At 51.8% G+C, this 21865-nt stretch overlaps 2 protein-coding genes across 4 annotated transcripts in view; one reads left to right on the top strand and one right to left on the bottom strand.

The window, feature by feature from the left end:
- Positions 1 to 143: 143 nt before the first annotated feature.
- LOC136618979 (putative nuclease HARBI1) lies at positions 144 to 12329 on the top strand. 3 transcript variants are annotated; one of them, XM_066594370.1, is made up of 5 exons: positions 144 to 227; positions 4607 to 5710; positions 6247 to 6609; positions 6682 to 6758; positions 10954 to 12329. In XM_066594370.1, coding segments are annotated over exons 2-4 (1161 nt in total). In that variant the 5' UTR covers positions 144 to 227; positions 4607 to 4914; the 3' UTR covers positions 6684 to 6758; positions 10954 to 12329. The 3 variants fall into 3 exon arrangements, with proteins under 3 accessions (XP_066450467.1, XP_066450466.1, XP_066450468.1); XM_066594369.1 differs by having other exon boundaries at positions 6682 to 6768; XM_066594371.1 differs by lacking the exon at positions 144 to 227 and adding an exon at positions 289 to 397 and having other exon boundaries at positions 6682 to 6768.
- An 8123-nt stretch (positions 12330 to 20452) lies between these two features.
- The window catches only part of LOC136618943 (zinc finger protein 398-like), a 35051-nt gene continuing 33638 nt past the window's right edge, over positions 20453 to 21865 (bottom strand). Inside the window, exon 7 of the mRNA XM_066594368.1 lies at positions 20453 to 20684. Coding sequence (XP_066450465.1) covers positions 20554 to 20684 — 131 coding nt within the window. The 3' untranslated portion in view covers positions 20453 to 20553. The remainder of the gene's footprint in view (positions 20685 to 21865) is intronic.

The raw sequence follows: 21865 nt of genomic DNA, 5'->3' as shown, positions 1-21865 counted from the left end.
AGCACCAACGATAACTGGTATCTGTCACATCTCCTCAGAAACACGATCACTTGTACGCATGCGTGAAGATTTGGCGCGCAGCAGAATGTTCCCCGAACTAAGCGCATGCGCATCTGTGTACCAAGCCGACTTCTTTTCAGTCATGCGCAGTGCGCTCCGGCCTTTCGCTCTGTGTGAGGAGGCTGACGCATGCGCGCTGCAGTGCGCGGCCGTCTTTGTTCGCTGAGGTGAGTGTCTGCCGGGGCGGCTGTTAATAACGGGGTGCAAACAGCGGCGGCGGCGCAGACCTCCCCGTAGGAGACGTCATGTGGAGGCGGGGGGTCTGTTACTTGTAGGTCATTATGATGTAGCATCACCTGAGCAGCCCCGCCCCGTCTAAGCCACGCCCCTCGCACAGGTATGTTGGTCAGATGGTTTCTCCTGATGATAGTGTATTCTTGCGCCCCCCACAGGCTTCTGAGTGACTGACGCCCGCCGCTGTCTGATCTCACAGAACGCTTCTTGCGGTTTATGGTGAATTGTGGCCATGCGAACAGACGAGGCGCGGCTTGTGCCCCTTCCAGTAGTCTCCCCTGGCGGGGTGGTGGTGCCCGCGGCCTCGTGGGTTGTTGGCGACGTACGCGCCGTTACGGGAAGCAGACCGCGGGGGCAGATTTGCGCTGTAAGAGCCCATTGTAATCAGTGTGTGACGCGAATGAACCGCGCCGAAGTCCTGCGTACACAAAACCCCAGTGTGAGTCTGCGTGCCCGGGGCTGTACACGGGGGGCGCCGCAGGCCTCCGGACTCCTGATATAGCTGTGTGACCGAAATGCGCTTCTGCCCGCGTGATAAACCCTCCGGGCTCATTCATACGGCCACGTGCGGAAAACACTGCGCTGTGCGGGGCGGCGGGGGTCAGGGAGGCGGAGACAGGTGTGGTGGGGAAATCACCGCGGTGTGGGGGAGCCCTGAGTGGTCATAAGGGGTGCGGGAGTGTGAGGGTAGCAAAACTGCGAGAGCTGCAGGTCTGTGTGTGCGTGCGTGAGTGTGCGTAGCAGAGCCGCGTGAGCTGCAGGCGTGTGTGTGTGTGTGCGCGAGTGTGGGTGTGTGTGCGTAGCAGAACCGCGTGAGCTGCAGGTGTGTGCGTGCGCGCAGCAGAGCTGCGTGAGCTGCGTGCGTGCATAGCAGAGCCGCAGGTGTGTGTGTCTGTCTGTGTGAGCACGGGTAGCAGAGTCGCAGGTGTGTCTGTCTGTGTGAGCACGGGTAGCAGAGTCGCAGGTGTGTGTGTCTGTGTGAGCACGGGTAGCAGAGCCGCAGGTGTGTGTGTCTGTGTGAGCACGGGTAGCAGAGCCGCAGGTGTGTGTGTCTGTCTGTGTGAGCACGGGTAGCAGAGCCGCAGGTGTGTGTGTCTGTGTGAGCACGGGTAGCAGAGCCGCAGGTGTGTGTGTCTGTCTGTGTGAGCACGGGTAGCAGAGCCGCAGGTGTGTGTGTCTGTGTGAGCACGGGTAGCAGAGCTGCAGGTGTGTGTGTCTGTCTGTGTGAGCACGGGTAGCAGAGCCGCAGGTGTGTGTGTCTGTCTGTGTGAGCACGGGTAGTAGAGCCGCAGGTGTGTGTGTCTGTGTGAGCACGGGTAGCAGAGCCGCAGGTGTGTGTGTCTGTGTGAGCACGGGTAGCAGAGCTGCAGGTGTGTGTGTCTGTCTGTGTGAGCACGGGTAGCAGAGCCGCAGGTGTGTGTGTCTGTCTGTGTGAGCACGGGTAGCAGAGCCGCAGGTGTGTGTGTCTGTCTGTGTGAGCACGGGTAGCAGAGCCGCAGGTGTGTGTGTCTGTCTGTGTGAGCACGGGTAGCAGAGCCACAGGTGTGTCTGTCTGTGTGAGCACGGGTAGCAGAGCCGCAGGTGTGTGTGTCTGTCTGTGTGAGCACGGGTAGCAGAGCCGCAGGTGTGTGTGTCTGTCTGTGTGAGCACGGGTAGCAGAGCCGCAGGTGTGTGTGTCTGTCTGTGTGAGCACGGGTAGCAGAGCCGCAGGTGTGTCTGTCTGTGTGAGCACAGGTAGCAGAGCCGCAGGTGTGTGTGTGTCTGTGTGAGCACGGGTAGCAGAGCCGCAGGTGTGTGTGTCTGTGTGAGCACGGGTAGCAGAGCCGCAGGTGTGTCTGTCTGTGTGAGCACGGGTAGCAGAGCCGCAGGTGTGTCTGTCTGTGTGAGCACGGGTAGTAGAGCCGCAGGTGTGTGTGTCTGTGTGAGCACGGGTAGCAGAGCCGCAGGTGTGTGTGTCTGTGTGAGCACGGGTAGCAGAGCCGCAGGTGTGTCTGTCTGTGTGAGCACGGGTAGCAGAGCCGCAGCTGTGTGTCTCTGTCTGTGTGAGCACGGGTAGCAGAGCTGCAGGAGCTGTAGGTGTGTTTGGAATAGAGGCTCGTGAGCTGTGTGTGCTTCTGCGCGCAGCAGAGCCGTATAAGCTGAAGGTGTGTGTGTGCACATGTAGCAGAGCCGCAGGGGTGTATTCGCGTAGCAAAGCCACTTAAAGGGGTTGTCTCGCGCCGAAACAGGTTTTTTTTTTTTTTCAATAGCCCCCCCGAATCCCCGCGCTGCGACGACTTCTTTCTTCCTTCTCCAAGATGGCCACCGGGATCTTCACCCACGATGCACCGCGGGTCTTCTCCCATGGTGCACCGTGGGCTCTGTGCGGTCCATTGCCGATTCCAGCCTCCTGATTGGCTGGAATCGGCACACGGGGCGGAGCTACGAGGACCAGCTCTCCGGCACGAGCGGCCCCATTAACCAGGGAGAAGACCGGACTGCGCAAGCGCGTCTAAAAACGCCAGAAGACAGCGAATTTAGACGGCACCATGGCGACGGGGACGCTAGCAACGGAGCAGGTAAGTGAATAACTTCTGTATGGCTCATAATTAATGCACGATGTACATTACAAAGTGCATTAATATGGCCGTACAGAAGTGTATAACCCCACTGCCGCGAGACAACCCCTTTAAGCTGCAGGTGGGTGTGTGAGTACAAGAGCCGCATGACCTGCAGAGGTGTGTGTGTGTGTGTGTGTGTGTGTGTGTGTGTCAGTGTGTGTGTGTGTCAGTGTGTGTGTGTGTCAGTGTGTGTGTGTGTCAGTGTGTGTGTGTGTCTGTGTGTGTGTGTGTGTGTGTGTGTGTGTCAGTGTGTGTGTGTGTCAGTGTGTGTGTGTGTCAGTGTGTGTGTGTGTCTGTGTGTGTGTGTGTGTGTGTGTGTGTCTGTGTGTGTGTGTGTGTGTGTGTGTGTGTGTGTGTGTCAGTGTGTGTGTGTGTGTGTCAGTGTGTGTGTGTGTGTGTGTCAGTGTGTGTGTGTGTCAGTGTGTCAGTCAAGCAGAGCTGCGGTGTGTGTGTGTCGCAGAGCCGCGTGAGCTGCGGGTCTTTGTGGGTATCTGCTGGTGTGTGTTTGCGGGTATCTGCGGGTATCTGCTGGTGTGTCTTTGTGGGTATCTGCCGCTGTTTGCGGGTATCTGTGGGTATCTTTGTGGGTATCTGCCGCTGTTTGTATTATGACTTCTATTTATCAGCTCCAGTGGTTTTCATTAATGGTTGGGTTTGAGGCCTCCTCAGGGATGAGGTGAGGATCCCCGGAGCCTTCAGTAGGCACATCTTATAAAGTGATTGCAGAATCCTTTAAGGGGTTAAGACTGTGTGACACCGCCGGCTCCTCACGTCTCACCGCTGCGCTCATTTATGCCCTGGGTGGTTTTTGGCCCTATTTTTCTTGTTTTTTTTCTTTGGCTGCCATAATTGTTCTTTAAATATCCATTTTCCTGAATGTTTTTGTTTCATTCGGTGCAGTTTGTCGCCTACTCTTACATGTCACCCGTAAATGTTATCAAACTTTACACCACAGACAACTTTGGGACACTCCGTGCCCAGCGGTCCATCACAGCCTCTCCTGTACATGGGCTGTGTCTGTACTTCACTTGAATGGATTCTGCTGCAATACCAGAGGTAGCCATAAACGAGAGTGGCGCAGTTTCTGGGGAAAATAGACATATTGTTGTATTAATATTAAGATTCATAGCACTTGCGGCCCCTTCTATCAGCTCATCGGCGGGGGTTCCAAGTGTTGGGCCCTAATGATCAGGTAATGCTAGCCATTTCTTGGGATAGGCAATCCTCAATCTTTAAAGACTGGATAAGTACTTTAAGCTGTTGCCATGCGTGAATAGTCTGGGCTGCTGTGGTCTGAGGCCCCCTATCTTTCACAATCACGGACTGTGGCATGATCTTGCCCGTCCACTATAGAATGGATCTCTACTTACCGCTGTCATCCATACTGCTCTCCACAGTGCTGCACCACCCTCTACCTCCTCCCCCACCCCTGTCTACCACGCTTTGCCCTCAGTTCTCCTAATGATCTCCAACTAAGTTCTTCCATAGCCTGAGCCTCCTCCTCCCGTCTCCCAGACTTTTCTTGAGCTGCACCAGTTCTCCGTCTGGGGTAACACATTCCAATCGGGTTAATTCCCAGTATCCACAGCTTTAAGCACATCTCTATAGAGAGGCTGATCACTCCCGTAACCTAGCTCTCCTCCATTTACCTCTGATTTGTAAAGTACTACTTTACCGCTTTATAAAGATTATTTTGATTCCTTCCATTGCAGTTCTGATAATTCAGAGGGACCTTTCTGAGTGACCATCAATAATGCACCATATAGCAAGAGCTGGGATTTGTTCGACTGAAGGAATGACCGATCCGCACTTGACTCGCAGATACTTGCGCTGTACTCCCTGAAATGTGGTGGTGTCTTCTACGTTGCGTCCAACTATCTGGATCATGGATGGACGTGACCGCGAGCCCAGAGCCCTGTGAGGTAATGACACTTGGTGATTGAGGCGTCTCAGCCTACATTGTGCCAGCCAAGACCCTATCTAACAACCACCCAACCGTAGACTTTATGTGGCTGCCGGCATGGATTCGTTTGGTCCCGTCATGCTCTACTTGCTACAGGTAGAGGAAAGTGAGAAGAAAGATAAACCAGATCCAAAACAAAGACGACACCACCGAGCATCACCTTCTGCACAAAAGCCTCAACCAAAACCGAAGAGACTTGCATCACAGAAACCTCAAGTTCTAGGCATCCGGAGGCCTCGTATCTTCCGGGAACGCACTGGAATGGAAGGACTGACGGACGAAGAGGTGTTTGAAAGGTTTAGGCTCACCAAACGCACCATCATAGATTTATATGAGTTGATCCGAGTAGACATCGACCCGCTGACGCAGAGAAGCCATGCCATCCCCGGGATTGTCAAGCTCTTGAACTGCTTGCACTTCTTTTCCTCCGGTTCCTTTCAGACCAAGGCTTCAGCCATCGGAGGAGTCTCTCAGTCCACGTTCTCCCGGTTCCTGGTGCCGGTAATCCAGGCCTTGAAGAAGCATGTCCACACATTTATATGCTTCCCCAGCGACAAGGCCGGTTGGCAGCATTTAAAAAATGGTTTCTCTTCGGTGGCGGGGGTCCCGCATGTCATGGGGATCTTGGATTGTATTCACATAGCGCTGTCGGCACCCCATGAGCGAGAGGAAATCTACAGAAATAATAAGGGTTACCATTCTGTCAATGTGCAGATGATCGTCGACAGCGACTGTAGGATTCTCAGTTTGTTCTCCGCCTTTCCAGGAAGCTCCCAGAACTCATCCATACTGCGGCAGTCCTCGGTCTATGAGGGGTTTGAGAGTGGTCGGCTCAGAGGCGGGTGGCTTCTAGGTAGGTTTCTAATCACTTAGTCTTGGCGTTTATTGACAATGTTATACTGGTTAACCCTTTGGTAATATATGGCATGCATACTTACATCACATATGCCCAACGGGAGTACGGCGCCATGTTGTAACTGTTGGCTATCAGCTAATTCAAATACCTGAAAGCCAACTGCCACCTGAGATGACTACCTAGATGCCCTGGTCAGTGCTAACCGTGGCATCTGTGTAGGGTGGCCCCTCTGATCTTGTTCCATAGATAACCCAGGCACCCGGGACATAAATGTATGCCCTGGGACGTGAAGGGGTTTAAAGACCATATTGATGGGGTGGAATTCGCATCGGAGAAATCCAGAAAGGATCTGCAGGTGGAATAGCCCCTTTCGTTGGACTAATGTACATGTAGGTTTCCTATTGCAAAAGAAGTGAAATTTCCCCTTTTTTACTTCGCACACGGGAAATACTTGCCCTGTATAGCCTATGGCGCAGATTTTTACTTTGTTTGTCAGTGTCTTGGTGTAAGCAGCTTCTCTATATTCCGTGTAGGGGGGTCAGGATACGCCTGCCGTCCTTGGTTGATGACCCCGGTACCAGAACCCAAGTCGCCGGCTGAGCTCTGCTACAATGACGCCCATGCCAGCACCTGCGCCGTCATAGACAAAACATTCAAGATGCTGAAAAGTCGCTTCAAGTGCTTGGACAAGTCGGGCGGCGGGCTGCAGTATGACCCCACTAAGGTCTCGGACATCATTGTGGCCTGCTGCATCCTACACAACATCTCGATCCTTCACAACATCTCACTCAAAACCGAGGAGCTCGCTGAGGGGAAGCTGAGAGCTGCACATGACCCACCGGCTGCCGGCAACGCACACAGCATCCGCACCCAGATCATAAAGGACTACTTCTCCTGTAGGTGACGCCTCGCTATCAGCTGAGCTCCAGGACCCGTGATGGCCAATCTAATTCTTTCTTCTTCTCTAGAAATTACTCCATCATGAAAAACATCACCTTTACATTCGTGACTGGCAGACATCTCTGCGTTGTGGAATATACGACAGGTGAGGCACGGTAAGAGCAAGCGTCGCGCCGCATAGTCCTTGTTCAGGCCGACATCGCTGCTGCCCTCCGATAAACAAGGCTATACAACTGCTTCTGCTTCCCCAGCTGCTGCGGTCCCCACAGTCTCTGCGCACGTCCAGGGAGCGCCATCACGTGCCGACTCAGCATGTCACCACTCACTGGCCTCGGCATTAGTGGTGCGCTATATAGTCCGCCTTACCACACTGCAGACGTCACATTTCCAAAATTGATCCCTTACGGCCCTTTTGTTCTTTTCCAATTTTTGATTCTTTCCTCCCCACTTATTAACATGCTGTGATCCAGAGACTGGAAGGCCCGTGGCAGCGTCTTATTTACATTGGCCTATTCCAGCCTGGCTGTATGGCATCCACCTTGTGTGCAGGTAGATAGCATTGGTGATTTTTAGGCCGCTCACCTATTCCCTCCCCCCTGCCTGCTGAATGTTTGCATTTAGAAAGATAATTGTATTACCTCGCCTTAGCTGTGATGTAAATAAGCCCCTCCACTCTCCTTAAGTCTCCTGGGTCCAAATTTCTTCTTATGGCCCATTTAGACACAACGAGAATCGCCGTCTGCATCTAAATGCACTGACATCGGGCAGTTTTCGTGCACGAGTCGTTGATCGTAGTTTTCTTGAACTGAGTGATCAGCTGTTATCAGCACAGCCGGCTGTGCTGATAAGATTCTCTGTGCCTGTGTCCTGCTGTGAATTCACAGTGGGGCACAGCCTGTAAGCTTGCGGCTACAATACAGCTCTTTGCTTATGCAAAGCAGCTGTATTGTTCTATTAGCGGCCGCGGCTGTGTCACGCTCCGGCTGCATGTTCTATAGTAGCTACTTAGCTACTATAAAGTATGCAAAAATGATCACTCAAAACTGTCACTCAAACTGTCGTTTGAGCGACTTTTGAGCGATTGCCTGTCAGCGTAAGCGGGGTCTTAGTTAGAATCATCCTGGGGATACCGCATTGTTTGATTGCTTACCTGTTAATGAAGCCTCAGGAAGCTCATTCATTTCGGAGCTAAGTTCTCCCAGCTGTTTAGGAACTGACAGTCAAGGAAAATTTGTTAATAAAGATTCTTGGTCATGTGAAGGTCCCAGCCTGATATGAATTATATTTTCAGAATCGGGCGGGCCAGCTGAACAAAACACACCTAAACACACTGAGGTCCACAGCCCAGAGCACCCCAAACGGCCTGTCCGTGTACCTGGGCATAATTTACATGTCCTGCTTAGTACCGCTGAATAGATAAAATCATGACCGTAAATATGCCAGGCACATATTCCCAATCGGAGGATCTCATGTGAAGATATGGGCAATTATATTTCCACAAGGGATGCATGGCCTCACCCCAACCCTCCTGAATGAGAGGGCAGGAATAGTGTGCTCTGAGGTCAAACTTCAGAGATACACCTCTAGCGTAAGGCTGCTCCCATTGCTTCAGTGACTGCACGGACCAGGAATTGGATCGATATCCAGCCCGGTATCTTTTATTTTCTCCTTGTTTTATTTGCCTGTACACCTTTATACTCCCGTGTAACGACCTTTTCGTATATCCTTTGTATATATTTGCACTGCTAGTCTTTTTCTAGAATAAATTTGCAATTTATTAGTTAAGCCTTGTCCGTTTTAAAACAAACCATAACTCCGAAAACTGTGTTCATAATTCATAGTCTGGGTTCAAGCTTACCAGTGACTTACAGGCTGGTGGTGGCATGTATGTGCACGGCATTGTAGAGGGCTGGAGTGCGTCAGGCCGGATCAGGTGGGGATTTGAGCTTTTGCTTCGCATGCGTGCAGAAATCCGGGGAAGCTGGGTACAAATTGGCCTGTATTCTAACGCCTCCAAGCTTGCAATCCCACTAGAATGATCGAGGCTTGGCCATGTCACGTGGTCATAGCGGCGAGGCACTGGGAATAGTCAATCTGTGACAAATCAGTGATAGAGACGGGTCTGTTGGGTCTCGCATTCGTGACAGTCGCGATCTGCAGGTTGTTGTATATTTCAATGATATTATGTAAACTACCTTATGTCTGCCATCATATATAAAATACGTGGCATGACCGGTATGGTGCACATTACTCATCGTGATAGGCCATTGAAGTGAAACCTGCGTATTTGCGCACTCTTTCTTTGGGCCTGTCTGCATTCTTTTTTGCGTGCGCAAAATACACAGTGTATGTGCGCACATAAAAACATCCCACAGTGCCCCGGGGTATTTGTTCGATCGCTAATAGTTACCCCCATAGTAGCAATGGTGTCCCCTATGTTGGCACCACCAGTAATCGCACCCCTCCTATTGGCCTCTGGCTGGGCAGCGTCCCTGCAGGCCTTCCACTAACCCGTGCAGCTCTGGTGCGGCAGCCGCTGCAGAGTCTATGACTGCTGACCTCCCCCCTCAGTATCAGCGCTGACAGACTCCGCACTGCTGACCTCCCCCCTCAGTATCGGCGCTGACAGACTCCGCACTGCTGACCTCCCCCCTCAGTATCGGCGCTGACAGACTCTGCACTGCTGACCTCTCCCCTCAGTATCGGTGCTGACAGACTCCGCACTGCTGACCTCCCCCCTCAGTATCGGCGCTGACAGACTCCGCACTGCTGACCTCCCCCCTCAGTATCGGCGCTGGCAGACTCCGCACTGCTGACCTCCCCCCTCAGTATCGGCGCTGACAGACTCCGCACTGCTGACCTCCCCCCTCAGTATCGGCGCTGACAGACTCCGCACTGCTGACCTCTCCCCTCAGTATCGGCGCTGGCAGACTCCGCACTGCTGACCTCCCCCCTCAGTATCGGCGCTGGCAGACTCCGCACTGCTGACCTCCCCCCTCAGTATCGGCGCTGGCAGACTCCGCACTGCTGACCTTCCCCCTCAGTATCGGCGCTGACAGGCTCCGCACTGCTGACCTTCCCCCTCAGTATCGGCGCTGACAGGCTCCGCACTGCTGACCTCTCCCCTCAGTATCGGCGCTGACAGACTCCGCACTGCTGACCTCCCCCCTCAGTATCGGCGCTGGCAGACTCCGCACTGCTGACCTCCCCCCTCAGTATCGGCGCTGGCAGACTCCGCACTGCTGACCTTCCCCCTCAGTATCGGCGCTGACAGGCTCCGCACTGCTGACCTTCCCCCTCAGTATCGGCGCTGACAGGCTCCGCACTGCTGACCTCACACTCGAGTTGCAGGCTGGGTCAGTGGACTGCCTGTCAAGTTGGATGCACGGCCGGTGGGCCACATAAAATGAGGCGGCCAGTTGGATTTGGCCGGTGGGCCTTGTATTTGGCGTGTGGGGTCTATGGACGGCTGTACAAGGGCTCGTTTCCTGTGGGATGATCTGTGGAGTCCATTTTTGAGCACTTTTTTTTTTTTTTTTTATTCCATTTTTGCTTAGCGACAGGATGGCAAAAACTGGAATTCCGACGTTGTGTACTTATTGTTTTCTGCCAGTGTTCACTGTTTGGGGTAAATGACGCTTTGTTTTGAGAGAGTGAACTTTTGTGGATGTGGCATTATCAAGGATGTTTTATTTAGTTTTTTTTTTTAACTCCTTAAGGACCAGAAACTTTTTACCCATGTGGTGCTTTTACTGCCCTATTTTTTTTTTTTTTTTTTTTTTGCTTTTTCAGCTACCAAAATTATTATTGCTGTGTCTTTTTTTTTTCTGGAACCCCTGAACATGGATTGGGGCATTTATATGCTGCTGTTGGAATTGATAGTGGCATTTAAAGGGTTAGCAGCCGTTATCAGCATGAGTGCCGATCACAGCTGTTGCAGGTGGGTGTCAGCTGTCAGACAGCCGGTACCTGCTTCCTTGTACGGAGTGAGATCAGATCCCGCACCCCTTTTAGGCTGAAGGGGTTAAGTCCGGTAATAGAAAGTTCTGCTGCTAGCGGCCTGTGAGTGTGCGCATCCTGGGTGTGCTGCCATGACGAGGCCGTAAAGCTGCCCGTAAATGTTTAATTTCTGCCGCCGGACTAGTCTTTTCCCTGAATCCCCCCGTATGCGTGCACAGTTGGTGCGTACGGGCACCTTCACTATCTTGCTATTGGTCTGCCAACACAGAAAGCAGAACGCACCTATGTCAGGAATGCTGGGCGTAAACCGATGATGTCATAATGCGGTCATCTCTGACGCTGCTCTACGCACTGTCATGGCTTCCTGTCTTGTCTTGCAGATCCCATTAGGGCTGGCATCGAGCTCCGTACGGATCCTTCGTGTGATACACCACCAATCCAGAGTCAGTGGCCTCAACTTACAGTAATGGGAATGGACTGCTCCAATGACCTCCTGCAGAGTGGTGGAAATGGACTGATCCAGTGGCCTGCCTATACAGTGATGGGAATGGACTGATCCAGTAGCCTTTCGACATAGCAGAGGAAATGGACTGATCCAGTGGCCTCCTTTACAGGGTAGTGAAAATGGACTTGTCCAGTGGCCTCCCTATACAGTGATGGGGATGGACTGATCCAGTGGCCTCCCTATACAGTGATGGGGATGGACTGATCCAGTGGCCTCCCTATACAGTGATGGGGATGGACTGATCCAGTGGCCTCCCTATACAGTGATGGGGATGGACTGATCCAGTGGCCTCCCTATACAGTAGTGGAAATAATTGATCCAGTGCCCTCATTCTACAGTAAAACAAATGGACTGATCCAGTAGCCTCCCTATATAGCAGAGGAAATGGACTGATCCATTGAACTCCCTATCTAGTAATGAACTGGTCCGGTAATCTATCCCGATACTAAGGGAAATGGAATGAACTGGTAACATCCCCGTCTAGTAAAGGAAATGGACTAATCCAATGCTCGCAATATAGAATACTGAAAAGCTATCTGTTTGGGTCTCCTCCCCTTACCTTGAAATGGACCCATCCACTCACCTCTTTTATAGGGTCTCTTCACACATAGATGAAATGGTGCAGCCAATCCTCAACAAAAACGGCCTCATAATCCTCCCCAGTGGTCCAGATTCTGACACGGCTTCTGCATGTAAAGAAAGGCTCATATAGACGGGCATATTCCGCCTCGGTCCGTGAAACACGCAGCGTCCATACAGAAGCTGTGCTGGAGTTCACGTGTAAATACGGAGTGAATATATATGCATCGGACGTATTCACTGCGCGTTTATGCCATCCCACCGACTTCAATGGGCTATTATCGCACCAAATACTGCCAAAGTAGGATGATTTTTGCGCGCACGTAAATACGCAGGTCTGAATACCCCAATGTAAATCAATGGAGTTTCAGCTCTCCATATTACGTATGTAAAAAGAAATACGCAAATAATACAGAGTGCAAATGCGCCATTGTGAATTAGGCCGTAGCACGGAGTGGATTGTTCCATTTTCCTTTACCTGACGTGGTGCTCCCCCTCCAGTTTTTACAGTGGACTGGTCCAAGGTACTTCCAGCAGAGGTACTGGAGTAATACGTCCTATAACGTCTCTCGGTCGGGGCCACAAACATTTCTACTCCGAGGGTCACATTGTCAGATTGAACCTCTGATGGCCACAATAAATAAAGAAGTCTGGTGTGACATTAATGGTGTACCAAGCGTTTGTGCCGTAAATGTCTGATAAGCGCCGGTTCCACGGCCGCCGCGAGCGACATGGTGTGTACAGCTGGAAACAGACCTCCCTTCTTCAGGCCGGTTGGTTATCTGGCAGCATTGATCCAGAGGCAGGTATCTCCCCCCCACCATTCTTCTCATCTTGTGGTGGTTGTACAGAGGACAACCTTTCAGGCGCAGAAACCCCACTGGTCGTCCCAGCGATGATCACACAGGAACGATCATTGCTGAATGGAGGCGGGGCTTTCAGGAATTGTGTCGGCCCGCCTGTCTCCATCTATGAACAGCGGCCTGTTTACACGGGCCAATCGCTGGTCCAGTTTTTAATGCGTGCAAAAGCTGAATGACAGATGACTTTATAGTTGGACCTTCATTCACCCAGGCAAACGTAGGCTGAATGATAACTCAGATTCTTGCTAATTGTGGAAATCCCAACGATTTCTCGGCCCGTGTAAAAAAAAAAAAAATAAAAGAATAATTTCTTCCCGACTCTACAAGGGAGAGAGCTGTGAGCCGGCAGACCCCCCTGTCCACATCACTGAGCCGGCAGACCCCCCTCTCCACATCACTGAGCCGGCAGACCCCCAGGTCCACATCACTGAGCCGGCAGACCCCGCTCTCCACATCACTGAGCCGGCAGACCCCCCTCCACATCACTGAGCCGGCAGACCCCCCTCCACATCACTGAGCCGGCAGACCCCCCTCTCCTCATCACTGAGCCGGCAGACCCCCCTCCACATCACTGAGCCGGCAGACCCCCCCTCCACATCACTGAGCCGGCAGACCCCCCCTCCACATCACTGAGCCGGCAGACCCCCCCTCCACATCACTGAGCCGGCAGACCCCCCCTCCACATCACTGAGCCGGCAGACCCCCCTCTCCACATCACTGAGCCGGCAGACCCTCCTCTCCACATCACTGAGCCGGCAGACCCCCCTGTCCACATCACTGAGCCGGCAGACCCCGCTCTCCACATCACTGAGCCGGCAGACCCCCCTCTCCTCATCACTGAGCCGGCAGACCCCCCTCTCCTCATCACTGAGCCGGCAGACCCCCCTCTCATCACTGAGCCGGCAGACCCCCCTGTCCACATCACTGAGCCGGCAGACCCCCCTCTCCACATCACTGAGCCGGCAGACCCCCCTCTCCACATCACTGAGCCGGCAGACCCCCCTCTCCACATCACTGAGCCGGCAGACCCCCCTGTCCACATCACTGACCCCCCTGGGGCAGAGCCCGTGGTCTTCAGTCCTGGAACGTCCCTGCTCCCATTCCTGCCCGTCCCGAGATCTGGAGGGGTAAAGTCTCTGCTAGAGCCGCCTTCATACAGGCCCTATACACTGTGGCAATGACGCAGCATTTACAGAACAAGCCAGGCGGAGGAGAATTAAGAAATCTTCACCGCGTCCGGAAATCTTCCACGCCGAATCTGCAGTGTTTAAAAAATAAATAAATAAATAAATGCATGTCTGCAGGTGATGATGATGATGATGATGATGATGATGATGATGATGATGATGATGATGATGATGCTAAATTGCACAGCCGATCCGCAATGAAAACCGTGACCAAAGCTTCACCCCACTGGAACGGATTTGGGCACTGCAGAATACCCGCAGCGGCTCCGCCCTGTGAGAGGGCGCCCTGAGGGGCGTTCACATGCGATGGCTCGCCAATAGAAACCTGGTCAGATGTCACGCATGTAAACGATCACGGGACCTAAATGATGTCATTCACACCAATAGTCTGAGCCGGAAAGAACTTTGTACAACCCCCATTGTTTCTCGGATGGTCGTCGCGGGTTCATGGGGTTCTTACAAAAATGTCACTATGAAAACAACATCCGTTGTGAAAAACACCCCTGAAAATGTCACGCGGCAGCGATGGGATGCGGTTTATGCAGTAGAAATAACCGGATTGCAGGTGCGGCATCGGTCCGAGCGTCTGCAGGGGCATCCGTCCGAGCGTCTGCAGGGGCATCCGTCCGAGCGTCCGCAGGGGCATCCGTCCGAGCGTCCGCAGGGGCATCGGTCCGAGCGTCCGCAGGGGCATCGGTCCGAGCGTCCGCAGGGGCATCGGTCCGAGCGTCCGCAGGGGCATGGGTCCGAGCGTCCGCAGGGGCATCGGTCCGAGCGTCCGCAGGGGCATCGGTCCGAGCGTCCGCAGGGGCATCAATCCATCTGTCCAGACGAGGGGGTCTCACAGGGGGACGGGGACGGCCGCAGCTTGTTACCCCCTCCCTCACCGAGGCAGCCCTAATTCAGATTGTTCTACCACCCTCCTCAGAGGGGAGGGAGCCGGCCGCATTCACCTGAGCATAGGTGTACCTGTGACACGTTCTTGCTGAACTGCTGCTGCACATTTCGCGCCCCTCAGCGGATTTCACTGTACTTTTTGCGCATTAGATTGTGTCCACAAAAAACACACACCGAAGCCATTGAAATAGCCAAAATGTCCTCCACCCCTGCAGGACAATGGAGCATGCTGCGTGTGTTGTTGTGCGACCGAATTGCGCGTGCTAAATATGCGCGTGCGAACAAACCGATTGAATCAATGGGTTCTATTTTATGCGTATCTCGTGCGCTCATACACTCAGGTGCATCCGGCTCACTTCCATGTTGTGCCTAGATGACCTCCAGATTTATTCTAAATCCTCAAACCCCTACGGTCATTAAATGGACTGTCCCAGTAATGGACTACTCTATAAAATGGACTGTCCCAGTAATGGACTACTCTATAAAATGGACTGTCCCAGTAATGGACTACTCTATAAAATGGACTGTCCCAGTAATGGACTACTCTATAAAATGGACTGTTCCAGTAATGGACTACTCTATAAAATGGACTGTTCCAGTAATGGACTACTCTAGGATTACAGCCCGCCCCTCTAGACCATGAAATAAAGGGGGGGGGGGTGTCGTGATGCAGAGGCAGTGACCACGCTGCAACTTCTACATTGGCAAGCGTCATTGGTGAACCGCCATAACGACCTTCTAGAAATGTAACAAGGAGAGACGGCCATGTCCCCCCCTCCCCCAGTGTCTTAGGGGTAAAGAACGGTAAATGATGTGAGATTTATAACTTCAGGGATCCCCGACCCTGCTCTACAGCAAGAAGACCTGTGTGCTCAATGTCAGTCCGCTCTCCCGAAAGCCAGCAATGGACAGAAGGATTTTCCCTCATGGGATGAGTGTCATTCTTTGGTTATGTCACATAGCACACCTCTAGAAGATGCTGGTACTTACCCTCAACTGATCCCAACCTACGTCACATCTAGTTCTCCAGTCACAGCCAGAGCTGCGGTTAGCATGGGATGGAAGTACGATGTATCAGCAGAAGTGTGAATGCAGCTCTGGCTGTAACTGGAGATTTGTGATTCCAGCTCTTGAATGTGCTTGTTTCCTGAGAGACGCCTCCTACAGAGTGGTGGCGGAGGGGGATTCGTGGGGCCTTGGTCCTTGCAGCTGTGAGACCCTGTGCATTGGATTCTGGGATTGTTTGGATGGTTTGGTCAGCGGTCGCTGGTCCGGTCACCAGGCATCCGCTAGTCGTTATTTCTCTGTCAGGGGAAAGCCTATAGCCCGCGGAGCTTTGCGTACTTCCCATCTCCGAGGTCTATTCTGTACTTTGCTGGGATCCTCCGTAGGTCTGACGCTAGAAGTTTTGGACCTCAGGATGGCTGATGTCAGAGAATACTAGCTTGTACTAGTGTGGTGCTCACAGGAGGAGGAGTCGCCCGTTGTGGCAGAAATCTTGCCGTGTGTCCCTTTCAAGGCCAGCGGTGAAGAGGAGCACCTTATCCCAAAACCTGCGCACAGACGTATGAAGCAGGGCACAAATGGGGGAGGTCTGCTGAGGGTTGTAGTCCTACCAGCTGTTACTACCACCCCAGTGTTCCCTGCAGGTGACAGAGGGGCGAGTACGATTGGTAGGACCGATCCCTGGAGTGCCCCGGAGTATTCTTACTGGGGACCCGGTGTCCTCCCTCTAGGATAGCCCCCCTTCCTCTCTCTGACGGCCCCCCGGGTACAGTGAGCGCTCTGCGAGTGTTGAGCTAACCCGAACGGAAGAACTTTCTTTGGAGTAAAACTTTGCTAAGAGTTTGATTTGGCGCGCATCCCATGAGCTTTTAGCGCCGTTCAGCCGGTTCCGGTCGCTGCACACTGGTGGATGGGGGGTTGTTCACACAGGCGCATTGTATTCGTGGACCCAAACTCGCGTCTCTCAGCCCTCCTTAAGATCTGCCTCCTTGCACACACAAGTGCTGCGTATTGACACGTGCAAAAAACCCCAAGAAGGGTCCATTGTTTTTATGCACAAATATGCGGTGGAATGCGTTTGTCTCCCATTGACTTCTGTGGCCAGTTTGGTCCACCATACAGACCAAAATAAGACCGCTAACCATAAATGGCGTTATGCGCACATGTGAATAAACCTGAGCATCTCTACGCTCGTGCGAATGAGCGCTAACACAGTCTAAGGGCTCATCGTGTGGTGCAAAGGGTTAACTTGACCTCAAGGCAGCTTCAGAAGCCCATAGGGATGCCTTAGCATCCGCAGGGCAAATAAATGTATGCGAATGGGATTTTTTTTTTTTCCCGGCGTGTGAGTCGCACGCACAGGAAGCAATCGCAGCATGCTCCATTTTTCTTCCGGATCCACACGGACAGCTCCCACGGCTTCCATTGAAGTCAATGGAAGCTGTCCAGACCCGCAGCCGTTTTTGTGCTATGGATCAGCGGGAGAGTAGGAGATTTTTTTTTAAAGTGTGCGCGGCATGCTGAGCACATCCACTGTGCTGAAGAAAGAAGATCCGGCCACAATGGAGGGGAGAACTGCAGCGTCTGGACAAGTGAGTAGGCTGCCCTTTTTAGCCTCATGGCTGCGGGTATGGGTGGAAACCTCTGCAGTTCCTCTCCAGCCAACGCCTGTGCTGCGTGCAGGACATGCAGGACCGGAGACGCCGGGGGTAGGGGTTAGGATCTCTGATTACTGCAGTGGCAGCCGGACAGAAGCTATGGAGTGAGCTAAGTGCATGATGTGTGTGGTTGGGTGGGGAGGACACAAAAAGGGGGCACTATTGCTATTCGAGCTCGTAAAGGAGATACTTACCATTGGGCCACTAAATAAAGAGACACTAGTACTACTGGAGCTACTAAAGGGGACACTATTATAAAGGCGGCACTATTACTACGGGGACAAGTAAGGGGAGGGAGTCACTATTATTACTGGTGCCACGATTACTGTTGGCCCTATTGGTGCCACGGAAGGGGGGAAGTTTGTATATTTTTTACTCGTTTTATTGAGGTATAAACATCCTACAGACGTACCAACTAGAGATGAGCGAGTATCCAAAGTCCGTGTTATTCGAGTTGAGCTTTTCGTAAAATTCGAGAGCTCTACTCGAGTAACGAACCCCATTGACTACAATGGGAGACTCGAGCATTTTTGTATGTGGGACGCCGGGTGCCGAGCTTTTTTTCCAAGGTTCGTTCTCTCTCTTCTCTCTCGCCAGCCACGTGTGCTGCGGTGGGGAGGGGCCAAAAACTGGGGCGGGGTCGAATAGGGCTTGATGCTCGTTCAAGTAACGAGCACCATCGAGTATGCTAATGCTCGAACGAGCATCAAGCTCGGCAGAGTATGTTCGCTCAACTCTAGTACCAACCAGTGCAATCCGATTATACATGGAAGGGAAAATAGGAAAAAAACGTAAACCGCGCCTCTGTATAAAAGTAGAATCGTCGTATTCTCAGACCACAAAGCGGTGTGGCCAGAGAAGGAAGAACATTAAACAGAATCAGAGCAAAACAATAAGAAATAGAACAAGGGACCTGGGAGATGATGGTTCCCATCTCAGGAGACCCCAATGAGGGGAACTCTTCCAGGATACAGACTAAAGCCTAATGTCCACGGGGAAAATCAGGCCCGCTACGGATTCTCCATGGAGAATCTGCAGCGGGTCTCTCCTGCCCCGCGGACATGAGCACTGAAAATAGGAATTTAAAAGAAGTAACTCACCCGCAGCGGACCGGGAAGGTCTTCTCTTCCTCACGGCTGGATCTTCTTTTTCGGCCGGCGGATGAACTCGTCACACTGGCGGCATGTCGTCGGCATGCCGCGCGCATGCGCCGGGCACATCCGCCGAGCCGAAGCAAGAAACCTCAGGTCAGAAGGGTAGAGAGATATATTAGGTCTCAGAAAGGAAACCCATGACCTCTGTCCAGAATGAAGCGGTACTTTTACTAGTGATCACTGGAGGTAACCGCACTGTAATCACTATCACTGTATAGAGCTGGTATCTTGCTATTACATGGTGACTCATTATTTGTAGCTATTAGAGCTGAGCTGCTGATTTGAGCCCTTTGTGTTCTAAAGGTTGTCTTACAGAATATATATATACATTCAGAGCGTTGCTCTGGAGGCCTGGGTTCGGTGTATGCCCCTGACTATAGTAGCTAGTGAGTAAGCCCTGAACGATCTGTGCATATTAATGGCGGTATCGATGGCCAGTACCCCAATATGCAGGCTGTGGCTGTGGCTAATGCTTTATTACAGGGCCATACAATACGGAGGCGGTGGGGGCCAGCATAGTGCCACCGTATAGGAATGCTGATGGACAGAAGTCGACTCATATGTTGTGATGAGCCCCTGATCAGACATGCCATGAACCGACCTGTAGTAAAGCAGGCATCCTATGATGGTGCCATATTTACCAATGGCTGTCTATGGAGATTACATGGCTGTGTGCTGGATTTAGGCCCCTGTTTGCAGTGGGTGTGGATGAAACACATGAACTCAATAATTAAGACAGGGACTTAATAGCAATTTGCCGCTCAGGCTACTGGGAAAGATGAATTCAATGTTCTAATCTCACTCCCCCTCCATTGCATCTGCCAGGTCTGTGATGTATGAGAGGCCAAGGAATTCTGTTCCACTGGCAATAAAACTAGCCATTAACACGGAAGTGCTAAACGACCCCCACCAGGACATTGTGACACCGAGGCTGGTTCACACAGACAAATCGATGCCAGGATTGTTACTAAGAGAGTCTTTTAATAAAGGTCATTGGGTCATCTGAAGGGCCCGCCCCGATATGAAATATATTTTCAGCATCAGGCAACCCAGCCGAATAAAATACATCCACATGCACTGAGGCCCAGAACACCCTGAATGGCATATCTTCCAACCTGGGCATAATGTACGTATTGTGCTTAGTATCTATGCATTGGTAAATTCCTGATATTAAACATGACGGCCATATCTTCCCCCATTGGAGCTCCAACAGGGAAAATATGGCCAAAATATTAAATGTGGGTATCCTGCCGATTTTCCCTGCATATAGTCAATCTGCCTTGATGACATCAGAAGGCCTTAAAACTGAGTGGGTTCTTTATCCAAATTGTCAATCCACTCAGATATGATGCGGCATATGGACTGTCCCTTTGTTTCTGGATCTCTGCCAATCAGAAGATTGGACTGATATCCAAATCTGTAACGTTCTGTTAATTTCTTCCTGTTTATTTTATTGTGTATTTTGAATTGCTAGACCTTTTCTAGAATAAATCTACAATTTAGTAGTTAAGCCTTGTCTGTTTTAAACTCTGAAGATAGCGCTCATAATTCATAAGTCTGGGTTCCAGTTTTCCTGTAACAAACTGGTGGTGGCAGCATATATCTGTGTGGGCATTATAGAGCTCTGGAGTGCGCTACAAAGGATAGGCGGTGATCTGAGCTGTCGTTTCGCATGCATGCAGAAGCCTAGGAAAGCTGGGTACAAATCAGCCTGTATTCTACTGGCTCTAAGCTTGAAATACTGCAAGAGTGATCAATCCTCTGCCATGATGGTTGGTAGCGGTGAGTGTGCTTGGAATAGTCGATCCGTGAGTAATTGAGGACAGAGGAAAGATCAATAGGTATCCCCTTTCCTCTGTGTTTCGGTATATGACAGGGCTCACAAGCTTTTGGCCATATAGTGTGCCAGGGATGCATACCATACTCCATATTCTTCTGTCATCATCCCTTGTGAGGATCCCCTCCCGCTGTTGTTTGCCCACCATGCGATGCTTGAGGCCTTCTTAGATAGTATCAACTAAATACACAAGATTATTCATATCCATGTTTATTGACGTTACTCTCAGACAAGTCCTATGACCCAGCGTGGTGGTGATGACAGTGACAATGGGGACTCAGAGGATGGTGACTTCCTATCTGCTAACCCAGCACCAGCCCACAGCACACCCCGTTGCTGCAGGAGCCCCTCTTCCACATTGGGGAAGAGCAGGTTTTTCGCAAAACCCTCCAGTTCTCTTGCAATGTATGTCCAGATCTTCCACATCTATAAGAAGGAGAACAAGGAGTTAGTGGGGCTCAGTGATCACCAGGAGACGGTTCTAGACTAGATTTTACAGATCCCATCACCCCTAGGGCTACAGGAGTTTATTTTGCTTAGACCACCATTGGTCATGGTGATGGACTGGCACACTATAATAATCTTTATTTGTATAGCGCCAACATATTCCGCAGCGCTTACATAGACAGGGGGGATACAGAAAGACAAAAGTACAAACATTACAGAACCACGGGTACATAGTACAGTAATCAGCTGATTGATACAATAGGGGTGAGGGTCCTGCTCTAACGAGCTTACATACTACAAGTAATGGGGTGATACAGAGGGTAAAGGGGCTGGAGATGTGCCCGGTATGGCGAGGTGGAGATGGGCACCATATGGCGAGGTGGAGAGTGAGCGATGTTATACACAGACAATGGTCAGACATTTAACCGTGTGACGGCAGAATCGTTATGACTGCAGGAGCGGTTTATGGTGGCTAGCAGGGATTGCAGTCAGTAGGTCAGGGAGCATGTTATCAGGCGGAGTACAGAGGGGTTTGTTTAGGGAATTCGGTATGCCTCCCTGAAGAGGTGCATTTTTAGAGGCCGCCTGAAGTTCTGCGAATCCTGGATTGCTCGAATAGCCTTTGGTAGTGCGTTCCAGAGGACCGGTGCTGCTCTGGAGAAGTCTTGGAGGAGGGAATGAGAAGTTCAAGTTAGAGGGGCGCTCAGTCTAGTTTCATTAGCAGAGCGGAGAGCCCGGGCTGGATGATGGATTAAGATAAGGCAGGCAATATAGGGGGGCACTGCACTGTGGAGGGCTTTGTGGATGAAGGTAGCGAGTTTAAATTGTATTCTGTATTTGCCGGGCAGCCAGTGCAGTGACTGGCACAGGGCAGAGGCGTCCGAGTAGCGGCTGGACAGGAAGATGAGCCTGGCTGCCGCATTCAGGATGGATTGGGGAGGGTAGAGTCTGGTGCAGGGGAGGCCGATCAGCAACGAGTTGCAATAACTGAGCCGGGAGTGGATGAGGGCAACAATAAGCGTTTTTAGCGTGTCCACGGTGAGAAAAGAGCGGATTCTTGCGATGTTCTTGAGGTGCAGCTGACATGTTCGGGCCAGAGATTGGATGTAGGGGGTAAATGATAGATCAGAGTCGGATATAACCCCAAGGCAGCGGGCATG

The sequence above is a fragment of the Eleutherodactylus coqui genome, chromosome 1, assembly GCF_035609145.1.
Source record: "Eleutherodactylus coqui strain aEleCoq1 chromosome 1, aEleCoq1.hap1, whole genome shotgun sequence".
Taxonomy (NCBI): domain Eukaryota; kingdom Metazoa; phylum Chordata; class Amphibia; order Anura; family Eleutherodactylidae; genus Eleutherodactylus; species Eleutherodactylus coqui.
Note: the sequence above shows the minus strand (reverse complement) of the source record. Positions and strands in the feature narration are given on the sequence as shown.

Excerpts from the sequence above, each read along its gene's own strand:
- LOC136618979 (XM_066594370.1), top strand. The coding sequence starts at position 4,915 with ATGGATTCGTTTGGTCCCGTCATGCTCTACTTGCTACAGGTAGAGGAA. Across the intron at positions 5,711-6,246 it reads CAGAGGCGGGTGGCTTCTAG|GGGGGTCAGGATACGCCTGC; the intron begins GTAGGTTTCTAA and ends TATTCCGTGTAG.